General features: G+C 34.4%; 3 protein-coding genes across 8 annotated transcripts; 2 read left to right on the top strand and 1 right to left on the bottom strand.

Annotated features, from left to right (window-relative positions):
- The first annotated feature begins 1,572 nt into the window (after nt 1-1,572).
- LOC129304657 (phosphatidylinositol N-acetylglucosaminyltransferase subunit P-like) lies at nt 1,573-8,141 on the top strand. Of its 5 annotated transcripts, none has more exons than XM_054944403.1 (6): nt 1,573-2,021; nt 5,370-5,589; nt 5,673-5,941; nt 6,871-6,943; nt 7,357-7,475; nt 7,679-8,141. In XM_054944403.1, exons 3-6 carry the CDS (start codon nt 5,767-5,769, stop codon nt 7,804-7,806), a joined length of 495 nt encoding a protein of 164 aa, XP_054800378.1. In that variant the 5' UTR covers nt 1,573-2,021; nt 5,370-5,589; nt 5,673-5,766; the 3' UTR covers nt 7,807-8,141. The 5 variants fall into 5 exon arrangements, with proteins under 5 accessions (XP_054800378.1, XP_054800387.1, XP_054800364.1 ...); XM_054944412.1 differs by having other exon boundaries at nt 5,367-5,589; nt 5,682-5,941; XM_054944389.1 differs by having other exon boundaries at nt 5,367-5,589.
- Nucleotides 8,142-14,857: 6,716 nt separating this feature from the next.
- LOC129309178 (uncharacterized) lies at nt 14,858-17,643 on the top strand. The gene is made up of 4 exons (XM_054950588.1): nt 14,858-15,430; nt 15,807-15,950; nt 16,229-16,434; nt 17,388-17,643. The coding sequence occupies exons 1-4, from the start codon at nt 15,189-15,191 to the stop codon at nt 17,546-17,548; spliced, it is 753 nt and encodes a 250-aa protein (XP_054806563.1). The 5' UTR covers nt 14,858-15,188; the 3' UTR covers nt 17,549-17,643.
- A 2,961-nt stretch (nt 17,644-20,604) lies between these two features.
- Nucleotides 20,605-23,082, bottom strand: LOC129292494 (uncharacterized). Of its 2 annotated transcripts, none has more exons than XM_054930047.1 (4): nt 22,835-23,082; nt 22,625-22,697; nt 21,249-21,338; nt 20,605-20,934 (listed from the first exon to the last, which is right to left on the bottom strand). In XM_054930047.1, exons 1-4 carry the CDS (start codon nt 22,994-22,996, stop codon nt 20,870-20,872), a joined length of 390 nt encoding a protein of 129 aa, XP_054786022.1. In that variant the 5' UTR covers nt 22,997-23,082; the 3' UTR covers nt 20,605-20,869. The 2 variants fall into 2 exon arrangements, with proteins under 2 accessions (XP_054786022.1, XP_054786030.1); XM_054930055.1 differs by having other exon boundaries at nt 21,249-21,335.
- Nucleotides 23,083-23,380: the final 298 nt, after the last annotated feature.

Genomic DNA, 23,380 nt, shown 5'->3' with positions numbered 1-23,380 from the left:
ACACATATCAACAACATGTTCGTTCAGTACTCAATCTATATTCTATGTCACGTTGCTTAGTATTTTTCTTTCATTTTTAATCCTAGTTCTTTTATAATTTCTCTATAAGATCAGTTACATCATGCCCGCTCCAAATTCATAAATATTCAATTTATCTTTATCTTTATCTTTGAGTATTTGCATCTATGGGAATCATAGCAAGGGACTTTAGGACGCACGGTTTTAATTAAAAAAGTCATGTTCATTACATAAATTAAGGATTAATTTTTCTAAAACACCTCTAGCAGCAAAAAAAAAGAAAACACCAATACTCGATAACCCATTTTTTTATTTGTTTCTGTCAACAAAAATATGATTTTTAGCATGGATAAACTCACTGTTGTCAAACTCGTGAGTGACTCGGCGAATTCACGCTATCACCCTAGCAAAAGTGGTCGACTCGCTTGTAGACTTGGTGTTCATCAAGCTCGGACGAACTTGCTAGTGAATGAAATTGGGGTTGGAATCGTGCATGTGGGTGCGTTGCAATTTCAATATTTCATATTTGATTGTTGTTCAAAAAGGTTCTAACTGATTCGAGTACGAGATCATGTGAAGCAAGGGAAAGAAAATGCTGCCTTGCCCTTGAGACCAAACGTAATCCTACTGCATGTGGCATTATTTTCTATTTATCTATAGAATAATTAATTAATTATTAATTTCAACATGTTGGAAATACTACTCTTTCCAAAACAATAACATAGACACACTTACTTGATTAAATAACTTTATGAAGAATGTTAGTCAATGGATGCAAATTTCTCTTAACTATAACCCTTTGTTTTGTAATTAAAACTTTGCTTGCCAATTTGAATAAAAACAAATATAAGCAAATTTTTAGCATAATATAAAGCTATTGAGATGGAGTTATTTTTATGAAAATTAAACTGAAAATGAAAATTTAAATGAATAGTATGAAATATAGTTTGGCAACAATAATTATAATATGTAATATTATGATTTGAATTATGTTTAAATAAATTTGTGTTATATATATCACTTTAATTATATAATTATATATAGTTATTTACATTATAAAAGCTCCAATGAAAATTTCCATTCAGATTCAAGTTGGCAATCTCATAAATAACAATGACATAAAGCAAAATATTCGTAAGATATTGCAGTGTAAGAGTAGTTATGACTGAAATCATCAATTGTGCAACGGGGCTGTCTTCTGATCTTCGGATAAATTACCTTGCGATCACAAGACTCTCTGAAATTGGTAAATTGGGTTAGTTTCTTTCTTTTCTTTTTTTTCCAGCTTTCACTGTACTTTTAGATAACCACTTTTTTCCTTTTCCTTTTTTTAAAGAAAAGACAAGAGTACAAGTTACAATAAGATAACAAATAAAAAGAAATCAAGCAAAGACCCCAGGTCCAACGGAAGGAGAATGATAAGTAAAATGATCAATATCAAATTAAAATTTTTTAATATTAATATTTCTAAATTTAATTATCCTCTCATATTTCAACACTAAAATTTTTAACATTAATGCCCCTAAAGTATTTACTTGTCATCCTCTCGGAAGAAAAAGTAAAATTCTCTGAGTCACATGCAAGAAAGTAAACGTTACAGAGAAAATCGAGAGCAAAGTGGAGATGTCCTGTATCAGCACTGCTCTCCTCTGAGAGCCGGTTTCCTTCGAAAACCAACGAACCCGATCCGAACACTGAAAAGATTTCTGCTAACCATGAGGTTCCTGATCTAGCAGAAAGCAGCTCTGATGGTAGCAAGTGGATCCTTGCTAACTTTCTGGTTGAGACTCTGAGAAGTTGGGGAAGATACTATATGAGATCCCTGAAATCTGATGTTGGATGCCCAAGAATTCCTTTCCAGAAGTTTCCTCTTCCTGACCCAGATTGTCCAGCCCTGTCTGTAGACACTCCATATTGAAGGTGAGCTCAGGGTTCTATCATTGCGGAAAATCAGATGGTGGTATCATCTTGACAGGGGAGATTTCGAATAGCAGCCACCAAAGGTATTCCTCAATTGATTTTTCTGGTGAAATATCTGTAACCTGACGTGCTGTTTGATTTCGTTTCCACCGTAGAAAATTGAACATTGAGAATTATTTTCCTTAGCCATTCATAATCTCCCTTTTTACAAAGCTCCAAAATAAGATCTGGGAGCCAGGTTCTGAAGGCTCCTTTGATGAATGTATTCAGTTTGTATACCCAAGGCACCAAACCAAACAGCGTTGGCATAAGGGCATTTGAAAAATATACGTTCAATTGATTCCTCTTGATCAAACCCAAAAGGACAAGGAGAGGTTTTGTTTATATGATGTTCCTTTAAAATTTTCCCAACTGGAATAGATTTATGGACCGAGTTCCAAATGAAAAGCAAATATTTAGGAGCATTGTCCAGTTTCCAGAGCAGTGTCCGGATTCATGCTTCAGAATTTTAGAAGAATTGGTTGAAGAAATTAAAGATCGAAAGCCATCCTTGACAGTATAGCTACCTTGGTTGTTGCCATCCCAAATTATCTTGTCTTGCCTATCTGTAATTGATATAGGCAGATTTAAGATAGTTTCACCAATAATTGGGTCATATATCTCTTTGACTAGATTGGTATTCTAATTAAATGGATTTCATGGATTACTAGTTTTAGAGACAAGATCACCAGCACTGGATACCCTTGTGGAGACATAAGAATTCCTATCTCTCAGCCACCATAAAGGGTGAGCAATGGGGGATCTTGTGACCAGTGCCAATTCTCCACTTCAAATTTGGGATTATTAAATAAGCACCGTCCTTAATCCCTTTCCAGCAAAAAAGAAGAATTATAGGGCACTTTGAAGATTTCTGGCTTGCTTTAATCAAAATATTTCTTCTTCAAAGTTTCACCCGTAAGTGAACCTTCTTGTGAGTTCAGAATCCTCCAGAATTGCTTTCCTAGGAGAGCCATGTTGACTTGGTGAATAGGCTTAATACCCAGACCTCCCTCCTTTTTTGATGTAAAGAGAGCTTCTCTATGAATGAGATGCATTCACTTTTTACCATCCTCAACCCCCCAGAAAAAGTCAACACATAATGAGTCAATGAGATTACAATATTTTAGGGGCAACTTGTAGCAGGATAGCTGATATATGTTGGCAGCAGATAAAACAGAGTTAATCAGAGTGAGCCTTGAAGCTTGAGAGAGGAGTCTCCCTTTCCAAGAGCTGATTCTTTTTTGTATCGATTCCACAATATGCTGATAGATGTGCTCTTTATTCCTACCTGTATCTACCCGCATTCCCAAATATTTCCCTAGCCTTTCAGTGTTGTTGACTCCGAGAAAATTTGCAATGGTCATTCTTGGTACCCTTAGAGACATTAGGACTAGAAACAATGTTTGATTTTTGGAAATTAATTATCTGCCCTGACCCTCTGCAAAAAGTTTCTAGGAGCTCTTTGACATAAATTGGCCCCTCTTTAGAGCACTCAAAAAATAGGATTGAATCATCTGTGTAGATGTGAGATATTGGTTTAGCCAAGCTGCAGATTTTAATTCCTTCCCATTTGCTTGCATCTTGTTTTTTAATCAGACAAGAAAGTGCATTTGATGCTAAGATATAAACGTAGGGTGATAAAGGATCCCCCTGTCTTATTCCACCTGCGGGAGCAAACTGTTGAGAAAGCTGACCTTTTAAAATGATCTGATAAGAGACATTGGATATGCAAGCCAAATTAATTGAATCCATTTTGTTGGAAGCCGCATCCTTTTCATAAAAGCTTCAATGAAACTCCATGATATTCTATCGGAAGCTTTTGAGAAGTCAAATTGTAGAGCTGCCAAATTTTTCCTCCCCTTTCTAGAGTTGTGGATAACATTCACAATGTCACTAGCTGACAGAACACTGTCAGTAATGAGACAGCCCTTCAGAAAAGCCTTTTGAAATGGAGCAATAAGATTGGAGAGTACCTTTTTTAGCCTATTGCAAAGGATCTTAGAGATTATTTTGTATGTGACTTTACATAGGTTAATGGGTCTTAGATCAGAAATAGTTTGGACCTTTTTGATCTTTTGGAATCAAGGTAATAAAAGTCTGATTCATAGATTTAAGCACAAACCCAGAGTTCCAAAAAGATTGAATCATAGAAAAAACCTCAAACCTGACCAAATCCCAGTGATTTTGGAAGAACTTGGCATGATAGGCCATCCAGGCCCAGAGAACTATCCTTTGGTAAATTGAAGACAGCTGATTTTAGTTCCTCTAATGTGATCTGCTGTTGGAGGAAGATTTTGCCCTCATCCGATAGAGATGGAAGGTATGAGTCTTGCATCTAATCTTCCAAGGAATTAGGGTCAGTGAATGAGTTCCTTGTCAAAACTCCTTGAAAATGATTAAAAGCAATCTGTTGGTTTTCCTTCTGATCATAAGTCCAAGAATCATCATCTTTCATATCCGACTGAATATAGTTTTTCATTTTCCTTCTGCTAATGACTGAATGGAAGTACTTCATATTTCTTTCTCCTTCCAAATTCCATCTAATCTTAGTTCTTTGCTTCCAGAAGCTATTCTCATAATAAAAAAATGAACTCCATTTCGTGCTTCTTTTCAGCAAAAATAGTCTTGAGATCTTCATTTATAGAAGAAGAGTTGGAAATTTATTTGAGATATGAAGAATCTCTTTCTCCAGCTGGGCGATTCTCCAAATTGCCTACCTTTCTTTTACTCCAGTTGTGGAGAGTGTTGAGAGTTCTGTCCAGCATGCTTGTAAGTTGATAACTTGGAGAACCGGAGTTATACTGCTTCCACCTATTTCTTATTACATCTTCACAATCACCCAGGTTATACAATGAGCTTAAAATCTTTTTAGTTTGGTGCGTCTGTGCTGGGTGTTGGTAGAGAAAAGAATAGGTGAGTGGTCTGAAGCTGCAATTGCTAAGGTACTTGCATTCTAGTGGGGGAATGCTTCCATCCATTGTAGATTAGAGAAAGCCATGTCAAGTCTCTCCTTAACATTTGCAAGTTCTTTTCTCACATTACACCAAGTAAAATTTGGTTCAAATTGCCTAACTTCTAGCAATTCTGCTGTATTTAAACAGTCCTTAAATTCAGCCATCCCGCTAGAACTTGGGCTAATACTCAGTTTATCTTCAAAATTTAGGCTTTGGTTAAAATCCCCCAACAGCAACCAAGGGATATTAACAGAGATTGAGGTAGATTTAATCCAGTCGCAAAAGTAGTGCCTTTGTTCAAGTCTAGGTGGCCTGGTAGTTATACTTAATCACGATCATTAATAAATTATAACTATAAATTATAATAATAATTATTATATTACAAATTTTAAATAAATTCTAATTCGTGAATTCCTGCATCCCTGCACTATGAAGTAGTTGGGAACTTATCTGCTGTGCGACGTCGAAACCCAATTCGTCCATGGTCACATCGGACAACACCTCTGTTGCCGAGAGCTAGCCGCTGTCTCGACTACACACCAAGGAAACTGACCTGGACACCTCCTAGGGCAATCCATCATATCAAGGCCACCTAAGGCAGCTGAAGCTTTCCGCTACTTTTCTCTCCTGTCGATCGCTCCTTTTCTATGGCTGATAGGTATGTATCAGTTATATGACTCAAGTTTATTGTCACACTAGTTGTTTGGCTGATGGATGTGATAACTCACTCACTTCTTACAGCGATTGCAGGACTCTTGAATTTTGCCTCATGTTCTGATTCAACTACGGTGCAACATGTGTATGTGAGAAGCTTAAGCAATTGAAGGGTTATGAGATGGAAAGCCCCCACTCGGTCAATAGTCCTAGAAGAATTCTCAGTCTGTCGAAACAGCGTGTGTCCTTTCAAGATCCTGATGACAAAACTGGGTTTGGGTTGTCTGGAGAGCATGGACCAAAGCCTTCAGAAGTATATGGTTTTGTGGGATCCATAACGGTTGTTGTTGCTTCAGGTCTTGTTTAATATCATGCTTTTTTTTTTTTAAAAATAAATATAGCTTTACTTGTTTCTTTTTATCTTTATTTGAGTTCCTTTTGATGCTGTGACGTTCTTAGATTTCTCTACTGTTTTCAATTGCCACTTAATGGTGGTATATATTTTTGTACCTAGATTTTATTTGTAGATGGTCTAAGTTCACCTTGCATAAGGCTGTTTACTTTGAAGAAGTCAATTACTTTCTGTATTTGGAAATCGATACATTTGTAACTGCATAGATCAATGTGCTGTGTGTGTCCAAGTTTCTTTGGGTTGTTATCTATTCATACTTGTGATATACTAGTTCCATTGAAGGCCAATGAAGGCACCGGTGAGTAGGGTTGAGTTTATGGTCTTCAGCTCCGTGAGAAGTAGAGGGAGACCAAGAAGGATATCTAAGGAAGTTATCGAATAAAATCTATTAGTGAATGATATATTTGAAGAGTTGGTTGTATGATTTATACAACTGATCTCATTTTATGATATAAGGCTTGTTGTTGTATTGTTATATGAATTTACAAAAACTTGATTTTAGGATGCTTTGATTGTTGAACTGAAATAACATTCAAGTACTTAACAAAAGACTAAAGGCTATGCTATGTGCTTTTTACTTTTTCTTAGTGTATATTACTACAAGACATAACACTTGTGATTAAGTAGAATCTCAAAACACTCAATTTTTATAGTGACCGTTTTATGAACTAGCTTCATTATTTGTTGTAGTTTGCTGCTTTTGTATGAATGACCTCATGTCTTGGATTCTAGAGGGTGCAAGTTCTTCATCTTTGTTTTTAAGTTCTTCTTTATCACTGGTCAACTTATGGTTTTGTCAGTCAATGTTCTTGTGATCTCTTTGTTTGGAATTTAACAAATTTTAAATATTTTTTCAATTTTCTTTATGAACAGTTATCTTCTTGATATGGGCGTATGTTCCTGAGCATTGGCTACACTCTATTGGGATCACATACTACCCCAGCAGGTTAGAAAGCTTGATGCATGTTATGATTGCAAGCTTAGGTAACTTTCAGGGCTTCTAATTAACGCTATATGTATTAGTTTGGGTGGATAATAAACTAACATATTTTTTGTGAATACTTTCATAGGATGTAAATTTTGAAGTGGTATTTTTTGGTTGTACTAAGGTTAGCTTCATGATACAAGTATAATCAATTAATCTAAAAAAAAAAAAAAACTCTTCATTTAGCTGTTACATGAAGTGGGGCGTTGTGACCCCAAAAAAAGAAAAAAAAATTAGTGGGGCGTTGGATTAAGGGGGACTTGGGTCTGAGCTCTTTCTCCTAGAGTTCTTTGTAAAGATATACATGGAAAAACATTGCCAATTCCTCTTTTTAGGACATAAAGAATACAAAACTCTAATCTTTCACTTTTCAGGTATTGGGCTCTGGCGGTGCCAACCTACGTTATGGTGACCATTGTGTTAGGACTGGGATTCTACATTGGCCTCAACTTCATGTCAACACCTTCCCCTGCATCTTTGTACACAATTTATGGTGAGTTCTATGTTGGCTTCTTTTTGGTTGTACACATCATTTTTCCCCATGGGCCTTTCCCCCCACAAGTGTGCATGCCAATTCAATGGAGTCTTTTTTTTTTTTTTGACAAAAAGATTTTTCTGGTTGTTAACACTGCTATTAGGGATGTGATTCATTTGTTAAGTATTCATGATAATGAATTTGGAGATTTCTTATTTCAGATGAATTCAGCAGAGATCCCTCGTGTTTCAATTGCTGTGGAGAGGGAGACGAGATGGCCATTGAGCCCATGTCAGATATTGATATCAGCAGAATCAACGATATTATGTTCAGAGATGCATCCTCGTAATCTTTAATGCTATATGGTTGGTTTTCTACATTATGCCAGGAGTGATGCTGATTTGGTTTGTTGCATCCCATGATTTTAATGGTTAGACATGAAGAATAAGCTTATTTATTTATTTATAAATTAGAGAGGGTAAGCGCTAACAGTTTGTAGTTGGTTACAAGACCATTGGCAAGAATAGGCTTGAGTATGCTCATCTTATTGCCATATGTAAGTCTCTTAGATTTTTAAAATTTGATAATGGTCTATTTAGATTAATGAGGATTTGAATTTAAATTTAAACTAGATTTTTCAGTTGGATACACAAATTTATGAATTTAGATTTGATTCAAATGTAAGTTTAATTCTTATTGTCATTCCTTTATAATTTCAAATTTCTTTACATTTTAGTTATTTAAAATTTTAATCACTTTAAATATTTTGTTTTTTTTTATATTTTTATTATTGATATCTTTATAATTTTTATATATTTTTTCATTTTTATCGATTAAAAAATAAAGATAAATTCATTATTTTTAATTTTTTTTATTTTCGTTTCGAATCTCAGTTTATTTTTCTTTTCCATTTAAAGTTTTTTAAATTACTTAAATAAAAGATTTTAGATGTGACATTTAAAATTTGAATTTATTAATCCAAACTCTATGTGCTGCGAAATAAGTTATAATTCATTTAGATAGGGTTTGGATTAATAAAGTGCATAGTATATGTTGAAATAATATGTCTATCATTTGCAAGATGATTAGTATATAATCAAAATATCAGGAGATTATCGATACATGAAAAAGTTTATGGTCACACATGATATTATGACATATGACGTAAGCTTCATAAAACAACATATTAATAACATAGAATTTATATGAATTAAAAGTTCATAATGATTTATTATCAAATTTTATAAATTAAAAATAATATGCATTTAATTCAAAATTTTCAAACTTAACTGGCTGATTTTTAGGATTTGAATTCTCTCAATTGAGCTCAATTGAGGAATATTGATCTTTAAATTATGATTTTATATATATATATATATTTTTACCTGGAGTGATTTTATAGAGTTGATGGAAGGGTTGCAATTTTTTTACAAAAAAATAAAAATAAAAATTGTAATTTTTTGTGATTGGGTTCCATATAAATTCGATATTTTAAGCTTAAATTTGACATATTGCAGCTTGCTACCTTGTTTTTTTTTTTTTTTTTTGGGATACTTCAAAAAGAAAAAAACAAGCAACCAAAACAAAACAAACTAAATAAGAGCATCAGACACCAATAACATTGGAATCGACACTGCAGCCACAAGATGGAATCCCAAAGAAAGTGACAGAGCTCTCTTGGCCAACATAAGCAAACTCAACTTGCCAATCCAAATTCAATAACTGCTGAATCTCATAAATCAAGTCCCTGTTGGCATGTAGATCATAACTAGCAGACTTAAGTAAGGCTAAAGCCTCCGTGCAGTCACTGTAGATTCTCACATGTCTGTACTGATTGTCCCAAGCTCTTTTCGATTCCATGTAACTAGCCCATAGTTCTGCTGTGATATTATCTCCCTTTTCAAGTCTTACCACGAACGGTTTCAAGCCTATGCCCATCGGAGTCTTTTAAAGATCCCACCACATCCTACAATCCCCGTTGTTCTTGCGTATGCCCCATTCACGCAGATCATAATACCATGTGCTGTCATCGAAGGAAGCTCCTCTTGTATGATAGAACTCATGACAAGCATCTACACTCTCAGAAGACGAGTATGTGCTTGACCCATGCAATGCAAAATTGCATTCGCTTGAGCAAGTACACTCTCTGCAGTGGTTCTTTTGCCTTCAAAAGTCTGCTCATTCCTTCTCTTCCAAAGTAGCCAACAAACAATAGTAAACATGTCACACTGTCTGGTCGAGTTTTGCCTTGTCTGATCTCGAAGGTTTGTCTTGCACCAATCATGCAAGTCAGCTTTGAAAAAATCTCTCAGACGAGCTTGTGAAACAATCCTTAACCAAACATTCCTCACTTTAGGGCAATGCCTGGTACGCGAGTAGTATCCTCTATTTTCCCAAAGCAAAATCTGCACACTGGAATCATACTCAAGTGTCTCTCGTACTTGTTGGTGAGAAGTCGATCACTCAACATAAGCCACATGAATGTTTTGCAGTGTTGTGGCACTAGTAACTTCCATACCTTTTCCCGTACTGAAGCATGAGAGTTAGTGTTGGCCTTTAGCATCCTGTATGCAGATTTCACAGTGAAGAGCCCATGTTTTTCATGCTTCGACCTAACACCCACTTCACTATCTTGAGTAACTGTAAACTCAATTCCATTCTTTACTTTATCCCATGTGTTCCTAAGACCACTCCAAAATTTAGAACCAGGACAAGATTGATCCACCTTCGGCATTAAATCAATACCACACTTGTACTTGCTCCGTATGACCCTTGCCTAAGGTGCCTGTTTGTTGTTGATAAGACCCAAACCTGCCTTCATCATGAATGCCTGGTTCTGAGTCTTTGCATGCTGTAAAGTGTAAACCCTGTCCCCCTTTTCTTTTTTCTTTGCACACATCATCCCATGCTACAAGATGGACACGTCTCCTCTCAAGGGTAGACCCCCGGAGAAACTGGCGAGAACATTTATCAATCTCTTCACAAGTAATTATTGGAGGGGAAGAATTCTGCATACAATACATTGGAATGGCAGATAAAACCGCCTTCGTTAAAGTGCTTTGACCAGCAAAAGAAATAGTATTGGCCTTCCACTTAGACAATCTTTGCTTCATGTTATCAACCACATACTGATAAGTGTGTTTGTTCACTCTTTCATGATGAAGAGGGACGCCGAGATATTTTTCGAAGTCAGCGGTGCGATTAAATCCCAACAAATCACCAAGTTGTTGAGCTCTATTATGGCTCACATTATTTGAAAAAGACACCCTTATTTTAGTAGAACTCACTTTCTGCCCCGATATAGAACAAATCCCGCTTTGGTAAAAATAACCATCATCAACAAAAAAGAGATTAGAGAATGGTGGTCCATCTTTAGTGAGTTTGCTGAGCTTGTTACCATGTTTTTTGGGCCTATAGCCATTTGAGTGTAGAAAATGATTTAATATCATCTAGTTAATTTGAGGCTTTATTGATTCCCCCCCCCCCCACCAAAAAAAAAAGCATGTGATTCCTTAAAATCTTTTTTTCAGTAACAACCTCATAAAAAAAATGTCAAATCAATACTTCATTATAATTTAAATTTAAATTTACCACTTCAATGTTCATTCTTCGATGTTTTAGCACTGAAAATTCTAAAAAATTGTTACCCAATATTAACTTTTTTAGAGTTTTTATTCTTTCTCCTTGTTTCTTCTCACTATCATATTTATGATTTATCTCCCCTAGAATGAATACTAATCCCAGCCAGTTTGTTTTACCATTTTATTTTGGGCGAATTACTAAGAGCCTGTTTGGAAACACCTAAAAAATTGATTTTAGCCACAAAATCATAGTTTTGAAAATTTTTACCCAAACACCCCACGTTTTCAAAATTCCATTTAACTTCCCAAACTCCATTATAGTGAAGCAGATTATTGTTCCATTCTGAAAATCAATTATGACCGTTATTGCATTTATTGTAGTCTCTTTCTTAGCCCTCTCCAACCCTCACGTGATCTTCTTGACTCCTGAACTTCAAGCTTTTGAATTGCAAAACTTCGTCTTCTCCCTCAAAGCTCCAGATCGTGAATGGCGTCTCATGAGTGGCGGCCTGCAAAGCATCTTCTTCACTGCAGTTTGGTGTGAATGGCCTTCCTTCAGTGCTTTTGTCCAAGTTTGAGCTCCTTCCTTACCCTCGTTCTTCATCCTCGATCTAGACAAGATCTCCAGATCGTGAGTGGCATATCATGAGTAGCGACTTGCAGAGCATCTTCTTCACTGCAGTTCGATATGAAGCCTTCCTTCGGTGCTTTTGTCCAAGTTCGAGCTCCTTCCTTACCCTCATTTTTCATCCTCGATCGTTCTTCATCCTCGATCTGGACAAGATTTGCAGATCATGAGTGGCGGCCTGCAGAGCATCTTCTTCACTGCAGTTTGATGTGAACGACCTTCCTTCGGTGCTTTTGTCCAAGTTCGAGCTCCTTCCTCACTCTTGTTCTTCATTGTCGATCTCCTCCCTCCAGCTTCGATCTCCTTCCTCCAGTGCTTCTCTGTTGAACTTTGATCTCTACCTCCTACATTCGATATGTCCTCCCCTGTTTTAGGTGTTATTTTATATCCTCTACAAGGTATGATTTTCGTTTTGCTCTTTTGTCTCCTTCGACCTTTACATGTGGTTTCTCTGTGTCTATGTTTTTTTTTATTTTTAAGTCTTCGACTTCCGACCTCTGCAGAATATGCTTTTTGTTAAGGAGATGATGAAACAAAAATTTTAAAAAAATTGGACAGGAGACGATGAACAGAATATTTGGCCTTTTTTATTTTTGTGAACTAAACTGTTGATAATATTGAGCCTTCACATTTTTATGTTCCTCAAATTCATCTTCCATATATGTTTTCTGATAATTTTTTTTATAATCCTCAACATGCTTACTATACGGTTGATGGATAATTTTTGATTTGTAATATGCTGAAATTGATTTTATATAGTACAATGACTAAGGATAAATCGAAAGCCTCATGAGATATGAGGAGCACTAAGATTTTTATTGACTTATGCTTGGACCAAGTGCACAAGAAGTAGAGAAATGGTGGTAGCTTTAGCAAAGCAGGTTGGATAAATATAGAAACTACCTTTAATAGTAAGACTGGAAGAAAATATGATAAGCAACAATTCAAAAACAAATGGGATAATTTGAGAAAGGAATGGAAAGACTGGAATAGATTGATTCTGAGTGAGACTGGGTTGGGATGGAATCATGAAAAGAACACAATAGATGCTCCGAATGATTGATGGGAGAAAAAGATATCGGTATGACATTGTTATGTGAGGTTATATATTTATTTTCTTTATTCATGTGTATTGTGTAATATTATCAGTAATATCTGTGTAGGAAGATCCAACATATGAAAAATTTTGGTATAAAGGATTATCTTTTGCAAATGAATTATGTGAATTGTTTCAAGATACAACAGCCATAGGAGGCAGATCATGGGCTCCATCAAGTAAAGCCCTCCCTTATCAATATCATAGAGTTGAAGATGAGGAAGAAGATGAGTATCACCCATATATGAAACAACGAGGTGTAGATCTTGAAGAAGGTTTAGGGGATAATGATGAACTTTTAGGAGTTGCTATTGGAGTAAGTGGTGAGTTCCAAAGAGTAATTCTAAATACTTTACAGGGAATCTATGGTGAAGGTAATGGGAAGGAATTGGGAACCACTAGTAGAGGTAGTGGGAAGAGGAAGAGGATTGAATGCAACAGTAAGAGAAAGAAAAAAATGACCACCTTAAAAGTAATAGCTAATATAATCAGTAAAATAGCTAGTGTATCAGAGATAGAAGCAACTCGTGTAAATGGAACATCAATAGCTGAAGTTATGCAACATGTTGATGCAATTGATGAAATCAGAAATGACTATAATCTGTATGCATTGTGAATTTCACTCCTCATGGACCAGACTGTAAGGGAAATATTTACTGAGATGAGGAATGAGGGTCTAAGAAATGGTTGCAATATTTTTAAATACGCTTGCACATGGCTTAGGAAATAGGATGGTATAAGAAAGGTTTCAACACTTAGGAGAAACTATTAACAGGCACTTTCATGATGTTTTATTAGCTTGTAATATGCTTGCAATGGAATGTATCAAGCCACAAGATCGAACATTACATCATATATCAATAAAATTGCAAAATGATAAACGATATTGGCCTTTTTTAAAAAATGCAATTGGAGCAATTGATGGTACACATATTCCATGTGTGGTCAATGCTAGTGAACAACAAAATATATTAGAAGAAAAGGAATTTCAACACAAAACATAATGGCGATTTGTGATTGGGACATGTGTTTCACATTTGTCTTGGCTGGATGGGAGGGTACTACACATGACTCTTGCATATTTCAATATGCTCTCACAACTCCTTCAATGAACTTCCCACATCCACCTTCAAGTATATTTATTTTTTAAAAAAATTTAGTTATCTTAGACTTAAAATTACAAACATGTCAATTAATCTTGTTTTTTATAAGGTAAATATTATTTGGTGGATGCTGGCTATCCAAACCCAAATGGATATGTTGGACCGTATAGACGTGAGCGCTATCATCTTTCTAATTTTAGGAGGTCATCTTCATTTGCAAATAATAATGAGGTCTTCAATTGTCATCATTCAAGTTTAAGGTGCACCATAGAAAGAACTTTTGGCGTTTGGAAGAATAGATTTGTAATTTTACGCCATATGCCTAGCTATGATTATGATACATAAGTTCAAATTGTTGTTGCAACAATGACAATACATAATTTCATTAGAAAACAGTCTGATTCTGATTATGAATTTATGCGTCATGAAACGGAAGACCACATAGAGCATGAAGATGATGATCATGTTGATGACTATTCATCCTTGCCTTCATCTATAGCATCCTCATCAGATATGGCTCATTTTCATGATGTCATTAGAGATCAGATAGTTTATTATCTCCCAAGTCGTTAGTTATTATAAACTAGATGTTTAATATTTAAGATTTGTATTTGTCTCTTTTATTAAATTTATTTTAAGTTAGATACATTGATTTATATTTTTCCATGGATTCATTTTATCAATATTGCATTAAAAAAATTGATCAAAAATTATTACATTATAAAAATAAATGTCTTTTATTGTAATTTATTCATTCAAAATTGATTCCGAAAAAATTATCCAAACATCTTTAATTTTATCAAAATTAATTTTTAAAAATTTGTTTTATAATCAATTTTCTCAAATTAAAATCCAAACGGGCCTAAGCAACCTCACAGAAGTCATGAAAATACAATAAACTCCCACGAAATATTAAAATATCCATAAAATCCCAAGCCCTTTGCGTAAAAAAATGTTTTTATACTCAATTAACAAAGTAACCTTGTACTTTCCTCCTAACCTCCGATTTCTTCTATAGGTTGCCTCTGGAACTTTCTTCGACTGACCGAAGAGGCTAGTATCGCCTGGCTCCCCGAGTCCTGCCTTTCACCGTCATTGCTTGAACTCTGTCGGCGATCTCACGAAGATCGCTTCTGAGGCCGCGGAAGAAGGACTCTGGTGAAGAACCGCCCCTTTTTCAAGACACGGTGAGCAAACGTAAAATCAAGAAAAATCATACCCCGATAGTCGAATTCCCAAAATACGAATCTTTGAAGGGCCAACTTTGTCCCAGTCTAGAATTTGCCAAGTTCCAGTTCTGCCCAGATCTGTTGTGTGATATCAATGGCGGATTATCACTTTGTGTACAAGGACGTGGAAGGATCGTCCACCCAGTGGGATGATATCCAGAGAAAGCTTGGCAATTTACCCCCAAAACCACCTGCGTTCAAGCCGCCACCGTTTACGCCTGCACCTGATGAGGATTCGGTTCCGAAAGATAAGGCCTGGATTGATGACAAAACGGAACAAGAGCTCGAAGAGCTTGAAGACGATCTCGATGATGATAGATTCCTTGAGGAGTACAGGTTGGTTATTGAAGTTCGATTTGTAACGAATGTTGATTTCCAGAAATCTAGTGACTCGACTTTCGGTTTTTTTCCCCCTTCTCTTGTATGAGGAAGAGAATATTTTCTGTCAGAATATGAAAATAACGTATATGTATATCATTTGAAATCTTATGACTGCCTTTATTTTTCCTTTTTTCCACTCGACCTTGTCCCCTATGCTTAACCCGCTTTGATTCAGGTGGATGATATTATTTTGGCTATATACTTTCTTAACACCTCTGATTATGTTGTGTTTAGGAAACAACTGCTGTAATGCGTCTTCGACGGAAAAAATAAAAAGGCTAAAGCAAGACTTTTATCTTTATATTCTCATTTGATTCTCGTTCTTTGATAGGAAGAAGAGGCTGACCGAGATGAGAGAGGCAGCTAAAGTTTTGAGGTTTGGATCGATAATTCCAATATCAGGATCTGATTTTATTCGAGAGGTTTCACAGGCTCCATCTGATGTTTGGGTTGTTGTACACCTTTACAAGGAAGGGTATGCCTTGAGAGTTCTTTAAATTATTTATATCATTTCAAATGTATAACTTAGTAAAGTTTCTTAGGCGATTGCTACTTGGTTCTCCAACGTGAAGAAACTTTTTGGAAGAACCAATTTATGCAATGTCAAGCTGTAAAATATCTCTACTTGTACTGCATTATTGGAAAATCAGATAAAAAAACGTTCAAAAACTGTGTTTAAGTTTAGAATACAGTTTCTTGTGCTGATATTAATTTTACTCTCTCTCTCTCTCTTTTAAATGAATTTCATGGCAGAATTCCTGAATGTGGACTTCTAATGCAATGCTTAGAAGAATTGGCTACAAGATACCCTGCAACAAAATTTGTCAAGATAATATCTACTGATTGTATTCCAAACTACCCAGATCGCAATCTTCCCACTTTGTTGGTTTACAACAGTGGAGCAGTTAAAGCAAATTATGTGGGCTTGCATGCTTTTGGCCGGAGATGTACTTCTGAAGGTATTTAATTTGTTTCAGGATGCTTATGATATTTGTTTTCTTGCTTTGATTAGTAGTGCCCCTTTCTATTTTATTCTATTAATCTTAAAGACATGCCAATTGTGTTATGGATTTTTTTTTTTGGGGTTATTTTGAAGGGTTTAAATTTTGAATTTTTATCCATATCCTATCCCACTCTTACCACTTGAACTATAGGTGGCTTGAGATGTTCTTCTTTCATTGTTGATTTCTTTTAATAGTTTCCTGTTGAAAAAGGCAGGAGCTTTACTTCTTCTATTTCATGCCTATTATGGGTTTATGGGCTGCTTCTATTGTGAAGCTTTTCTCGAAATTGCTGTTATTAAATTGTACATTTAAACTGATATCTATTTCTGTTTTAACATAATTAACATTGAATGTTGTTTAATCAAATACCATCTGGCAATATTTATTGTCAGATTATTTATATCAATGTAATTTATTTACTCTATGGAAGAATGATTAGGTGGTGGTGTTCTAGCAACCTGCGTGTTGTGAAATTCCAGATACAAATGGGGAATATTTAAACCATTTCTCTCTGCACTGCATCTCTTCCTGTAAAACTGGCATCTTAGATGGACGCTAATGTACAGCTTCACAGAAACCCAAAGTGTCGGTGTTATATCTAAGTGTCACTTTGTGTTAACATGTATGTATGACGTTTACTAGTCATGAAGACTGATTATTGATTGAAGATTCTGTGCTTCATTACTTGCTATTGTTCCTTGTCTATTAACCTGTCTATATTTAGAACACGTATTGTCATTTTCCTCATGCTATTTGTATGCATATGGTTCCCACTGATTGAAAAAATTCAGCTGAGACATATACTTCTACCTTCTTATTTTTCATGATCCTCTTTTCTATCTTCTCCCTCATTCTACCTAACATGTTTTGGTGAATCATTTGCACGTTCTGGTAAAAAAAAAAAAAAGGTGTTGCATTAGTACTGTGCCAATCAGATCCTGTGCTGAACGATGGCCAGAGTGGGAATGAACAATCAAGAAAAGCTGTCATCGATGGTGTTCGCAAGAGGTTCATAGAGAAAGTTGTTGCTGAGCATGAGCAGGAGGATGATGATGGTTCCTCTGAGTGATTAGCATGTTTGCTTGTGTTTATGTCTTTCCGTAATTAAGATATTTGTTTTCATGAAGAGAAGCAATAAAGGTTGGAATTTTGTGCCTCCCACAACTTTGCTTTCCTTAATATGCTCTTTCTGAGTCCCGTGTAATTGTGAAATTGAACGTAGTATTTTTTCTGATGTGTGATTCCCTGAAATTAAACTTAAAGGAAAGTTTTATCGCACTGCTATTAGATCGGCAATGTTATATAGTAGTGAATGCTGGGCTCTAACGGGACAGCAAGAGCATAAAGTTGGAGTAGCAGAGATGAGAATGTTACGATGGATGTGCGGACATACATGTAAAGATAAAATTCGAAATGAGCACGTACTCGAAAAAGTGAGGGTGGCACCTATTGAGGAAAAAATGGTAGAAAATCGGTTGAGATGGTTTGGACATGTACAAAGAAGATCAAGAGAGGCACCAGTGAGAAGAGTAGAACATATAACTTTGAGTCCGATTAAGAGAGGTAGAGCAAGGCCTAAGAGAACACTTTTGGAAGTTGTTGAGCGCGATGTCTTAATTAATAATATTCCTAAAAGCTTGATAAATGATAGAGCACAATGGCGTCTTGCAATTCATGTAGCTGACCCCATCTAGTGGGATAAAGGCTTGTTGTTGTTGTTGTGATTCCCTGTCATTAGATGCTAAATTAATCCAAGTTTGTATTTACATCTTGTCTTGTTCACCATTATTGACTTATAATGTTTGAATGAATGGTAAGGAATGGAATGGCTAACATGGTATTAGCCACTGTCCAATTTGTGTGTGTATTATTATAGTCGTTGCCATTTGGTTTTCTTTTATTTTCTTAATATTTTTTCTTGGCCAACCATTTTATTATGCTCTTTTACTTTGTAATCTGCCAAACATGGCTGTATGAATTTTGGTTTGGTGGGGGGAAAATAATAATGTGAACGAAGCTCAGCTTTTAGAAACGGGTCTGAACAATCCACGTGAATGGTTCAGGCCTTAGGGCAAGATGCTAAGATCGAGGCATTGGTAAGTTAAAATATAAGTTGTAGTTAATTAACGGTTTGCAAAAAATATTAATTGAAACTTTAAATTTATAAAAAAAATATTTATATTTTTTTATTTATATCATCATTAAATATTCTAAGAGTTTTGATATAATAATAATAATTAAAATTTTAATTATATTATCGTTAAATATTTTATATAAAAGTCTTGATATAATAATAATTATAATAATGAAAATTTCAATATATGTTTTCTTTCAAAAGGAGTAATAATGAAATAGGAGTATAGTTAAAAAAAATATAAAAATTATTTAATGTTTTATATTTTGGATTAGATAAAATTTTTAAAAAATGTTTTATATTGTAGTTTGGAGGGAGTGGTAGGTAAAAATCATAGTTGAATTATGATTAAATTGGGAACAAGTTATTTCTTTAAATCAGTTAATCACTGATTTAATAGTTTATTAGTTCAAATGATTGAATTAACTCATATTTCAATACCATGGAATAAGGTGAAAACTCCAATACTAGTAATTATGCTACTCACTACCTGGGAATAATTTTGGCAGCGAATGAATGTCATGGTTCACAAGCAACAATACCCACCCTAGTAGATATGAAACAAATCAGTTGTGTCTACAATTTTATTTAAAAAATATGACGGGAAAAATTTAATTCTTAACTCAGATAATATCTTGAACTTAAGAAAAAGAAAATGACAAAGGTAGATTCTAAATTATTTATATTAATTATTAAATCGAGATGATTCAGATCTAATTCAAAAACGTGCATGACATTCTCAAACCGATGATGAATAGATCCAGACACCCGAATAATATCGGAGTTCAGGGACATCTAATCTCGTAAATTGGATGGTGATATTATTGGTGACTAGTGGCCATTGTTAGTAGGTATAAATTTATAACGAAAACTATCAACTTGCTCATAACTGATGAAGATGAAAATATCTCATGTAAGTGTCAATGAGAGAATTATGTTGAAGTCTCACAAAAAAAAAAAAAAAAAACTGTAAGGTTCATTAATAATTGAACTAAAGCATTAACAACATATTAATAACTTTAATTTAGCTGTTAATAGACGTAACAATAATTAATTATCTTCCGTGAAATCTAGTTATAATTCTTCCTTATTTTAATCTTTACCCATACTGGTCCTACTGACGGTTAGAGAACAATCAGAACATTTTCTTTTAAAGAGAAGGGTAAGAGAATTATTATAAGATCAACGACGTTATATTTATATGATAACAAATGTTTATGTCACAAACAGAGAGCAAAAAAATTAGGATAGCAAAACCTAGAATGGTGAGATAGATGTCATACAATAAAATAATTCGCAATAACTGTATATTGAAAAAATTGATCTAGCATCTATAGTATTAAGTGGTACAAACTTGTATAAAGAAAGTATAAAGAGGTAAAGCAAAGCCAAAATAGCCATCCAGAAAAATAATTGAAATTCGCAAATAATATATTTAAAAACTTGATTATTAATATAAAACAGCAATATTACATTATCCATATAGCTAACCCCACTTAAGGCACATCTAAATTTCAATTGAATATAATTAATTATAAAAAATAATTGATTAATATTGATTCACTTTAATTATAATTAATTATATTATAACACAATGTGTTTAAATATTAAAATTAATTTTAACTATATAAATTAATATAAAAATATTACTTTTCAAAATTAAATTATTGAAAAGATTATATTTAATATTATTAAATTTGTTAAATTTTATTTTAAAAAATAAAATATATTATTTAACAGTAAAATTAAATTTATAAATAACTTTTCAAAACTTATTTCAAAACATGATTTTATCTCAATAATTAATTATCAACTTTTTTTGCTGTTCGGGTACTTTTTAAAAAAATTGATTATTTGGGCCCCAAAATCGATTATAATATCAATCAAAAAGGCTCTTTGTTGAGTTAGATTTGCTACTTGTTATTGGTTAGTTCCAGTAACATCCCATAAGCCAAGTTCCAAGAAGAGGAAGCGGTGAAAAGGACAAAAACTATTTCAATGCAGCATTAGATTTTGACCGGACATCAGAATGACCGGAAATAAATGGCATAGATTAGCCTAAACTATTGAGAGCCATAATTTTCATTTCCCCTTTCTGAGGGACTGTCAATCTAGTTACTTGGATGCAACATTACAATATTTTAACCCTGGTTAGTTTCAGTCACACCCCAACTTTAACGTAGCTTCCCATCAAGGGAAAACTAAAAAGAAAAAATTCTTACAAAATTTCCAAGTATCATACCAAACATTGCATATCTATTCCACCATGGCGTCACCTGAAACATCAGCGGCTGGCACCGAAGGTTTTCTTTTATTCTTACCTGTAAGAAGGCACCACAGGCATCAGTCAAAACATTGGAAGAGAAGAAGATATGAAATTTGACATCTCATACTCCTATGCGATGTTCTATTACCAACATAACAGTTCCGTCCCATCTCTTCTTTAAGGGGGAAAAATAAAATTATGCTCCATTAATTCTTTCCTCAACAAAGTGAATCAACATTATGCCAACTGTACATGACTGACAACAAAGATGTCTTGAACCAATTGTACATAGCTTCATCTTTCTATCTACTTAGAATATATCCAGCCTGCTGGAGATGGAATAATAGCATGCTAAAATGAGAATCTTACCTTTATGCTTCACCTGTTTAAGTTTTACGCTCTTCTTCAAGTGAATCTTTCTGGACGGTTTGCTACTATCTTGTGATTGGGAACCCCCTACTAGCAAAATTGAACATCAGCTTGAAGAAAACCATCAAATATGTTTTCCATCATCAGCTTAACAAACCAATTACAACTAAGAAAAAGCATCCGTTCTGTCCCCATTAGAAACAAACTACAGCTATGATGGGATCGGGGATATACTGCTCATTGTAGAGGTAACACCATAAACATAAAGGAAGCAAATAGCATTTGTCATAATATTTTTTCAGTTTATAAATACATTATCAACTTCATTCAAGGGTGAAGTTAGATGTAGTTCACCGAAATAGCTCTGGATAGATTTTGGAAAACGAAAGAGTGTTTTTCTGGCTTGGAATGTCTCTCACATGCTAGAAGTTGTAATCACAATGATTATGTAAACTGTAATGCTTTATCATTGACAAAAGAATGCTATGATGACACCTGTTAAAATCAATGTATAACATCTGGAGGTGTAATATCCTTTATATAAATTGAAAGAGCACATATAATAGAGAAAATTTATTACTTTGAGGTCTGCATTCTCACATTGTGGAGAGAGATTTGAATTAAAGAGCTTTATTCAAGAGTCATCATGCACGAACTCTTCAAAAGACCTAGCTCGAATCCTTATTCAAGTAACTAAGAGAGCTCTATTTGCAAAACTCTCAGAATTTTTCTATTATTTTGAATTTTCTCACAACGTTTCTATGTTTTTTAACTTGAAATGACATCGATGCTAGTAGGGAGACAGGGAGTTGCAGGTTGGAAGCAATGGGTGATAGAAATGTCTGAGGACTTGGTCTTTAATGATGCCACTTTGATATTGGAGAAGGCATGAATCAAATACACAAAACTTATGATGATTTAAATTAGTTACTGCAATTCAAGTGAAAGAATTAAGTAACCATAATCTATAACATCATTCAAAGAAACCCCAAAAATAAAAAATAAAAAAATAAGTGAAAACCAAATCATTCTATTGCTTACCACAATTTAGGAAAAATTTAACCCTTGGAGTACAAAGAAGTCAGAGAACCAAAACAGGACATGATAGTTATCCCTTAGGCTTTAATAGCCTCCAGCATGATAATATAAGGCCAACAAATTTACAAGCTAATACAGTAGTATCATCCAAAACAAATGAAAAGAATTTGTCCTTGACAGTAACACTTCAGAACATTCTATGGTCATTTGGGAATTCATCAGATGATACCAATTGAAAGATACATAATCTGTCTCAATATATACAGCAAAGACGCATTCCACGATTTTAAAACATAATCATCAAAACAAAGCTGAAACATAATGTCAATGTATGTTACCTTCAGCTTCAGCTACTGCCATCTCTACATCTTCCATGGTTACCAGGCCTTTCTCCAGAGCTTCCTTTTGCTCCTTCAATTAATTCAAAACACAATAATGAGCTAATGCAACATCAAATACAGGATGATTATACGGAAGTTAAGACAATATCAGTTGATTAGGCAAAATTAAAAAAAAAAAACAGAGAAAGAGGGAGGAAAAGAGAGTACTCGGCGCCATTTTTTGAAGAGCTTCCGCTTTCGTTTGCCGGAGATGGAAAGAGGTTGGTACTTGTTCTTAAGCTTGCCGGTGTTAGGGTCGCCATGAAGCTGTCTCTTCTTCTCTGATAGTAGGGCTCTCCTTTTCTTCTGCACAACATTGAATTTGGCCATATTTGCTTTTGCTTTCTCGCCAACGAACTTCACAAACCCTAAAGGCCAGACCCGCTAGCGCATTTAACCTTCTCTATTTCGTTGGTTGTACCTGCCTCCAATAAACTCTTCAACTGGTGTTTTCACTTCACCCTTTTTCATAAAATTAGATTCACTCAAAAATAAGTAAATAAAACTAGATTCTATAATATTAATTTTCAATTGCAATATAATTGAATAAAGATCAACGAAGATTTTAATGAATTTAATTTTAAAAATAAGTAGAAGATTAAAATTTTCAATATTGATAAAATATATAGGAGATAAATAAATAAAATTACTTACAAATTTTAAACCACACTTATCTATACAATTATATAAATTATTCAATACCCTATGTTTTAA

The sequence above is a fragment of the Prosopis cineraria genome, unplaced genomic scaffold, assembly GCF_029017545.1.
Source record: "Prosopis cineraria cultivar Desert tree isolate PC_DT_omini unplaced genomic scaffold, ASM2901754v1 PC1, whole genome shotgun sequence".
In the NCBI taxonomy this organism is placed as follows: Eukaryota; Viridiplantae; Streptophyta; class Magnoliopsida; order Fabales; family Fabaceae; genus Prosopis; species Prosopis cineraria.
This window is presented reverse-complemented; position numbering and strand designations above follow the sequence as displayed.

What these genes read in the sequence shown, in the direction of transcription:
- LOC129304657 (XM_054944420.1), top strand. Translation starts at nt 5,767, where the DNA reads ATGGAAAGCCCCCACTCGGTCAATAGTCCTAGAAGAATTCTCAGTCTG. An exon ending in AACGGTTGTTGTTGCTTCAG is followed by an intron (nt 5,942 to 6,870) that starts GTCTTGTTTAAT and finishes CTTTATGAACAG; the next exon opens with TTATCTTCTTGATATGGGCG. An exon ending in ATCTTTGTACACAATTTATG is followed by an intron (nt 7,476 to 7,678) that starts GTGAGTTCTATG and finishes TTCTTATTTCAG; the next exon opens with ATGAATTCAGCAGAGATCCC.
- LOC129309178 (XM_054950588.1), top strand. Translation starts at nt 15,189, where the DNA reads ATGGCGGATTATCACTTTGTGTACAAGGACGTGGAAGGATCGTCCACC. An exon ending in GTACACCTTTACAAGGAAGG is followed by an intron (nt 15,951 to 16,228) that starts GTATGCCTTGAG and finishes ATTTCATGGCAG; the next exon opens with AATTCCTGAATGTGGACTTC. An exon ending in CCGGAGATGTACTTCTGAAG is followed by an intron (nt 16,435 to 17,387) that starts GTATTTAATTTG and finishes AAAAAAAAAAAG; the next exon opens with GTGTTGCATTAGTACTGTGC.
- LOC129292494 (XM_054930047.1), bottom strand. Translation starts at nt 22,996, where the DNA reads ATGGCCAAATTCAATGTTGTGCAGAAGAAAAGGAGAGCCCTACTATCA. An exon ending in TCTTCAAAAAATGGCGCCGA is followed by an intron (nt 22,698 to 22,834) that starts GTACTCTCTTTT and finishes AATTAATTGAAG; the next exon opens with GAGCAAAAGGAAGCTCTGGA. An exon ending in TAAACAGGTGAAGCATAAAG is followed by an intron (nt 20,935 to 21,248) that starts GTAAGATTCTCA and finishes GCCTTCTTACAG; the next exon opens with GTAAGAATAAAAGAAAACCT.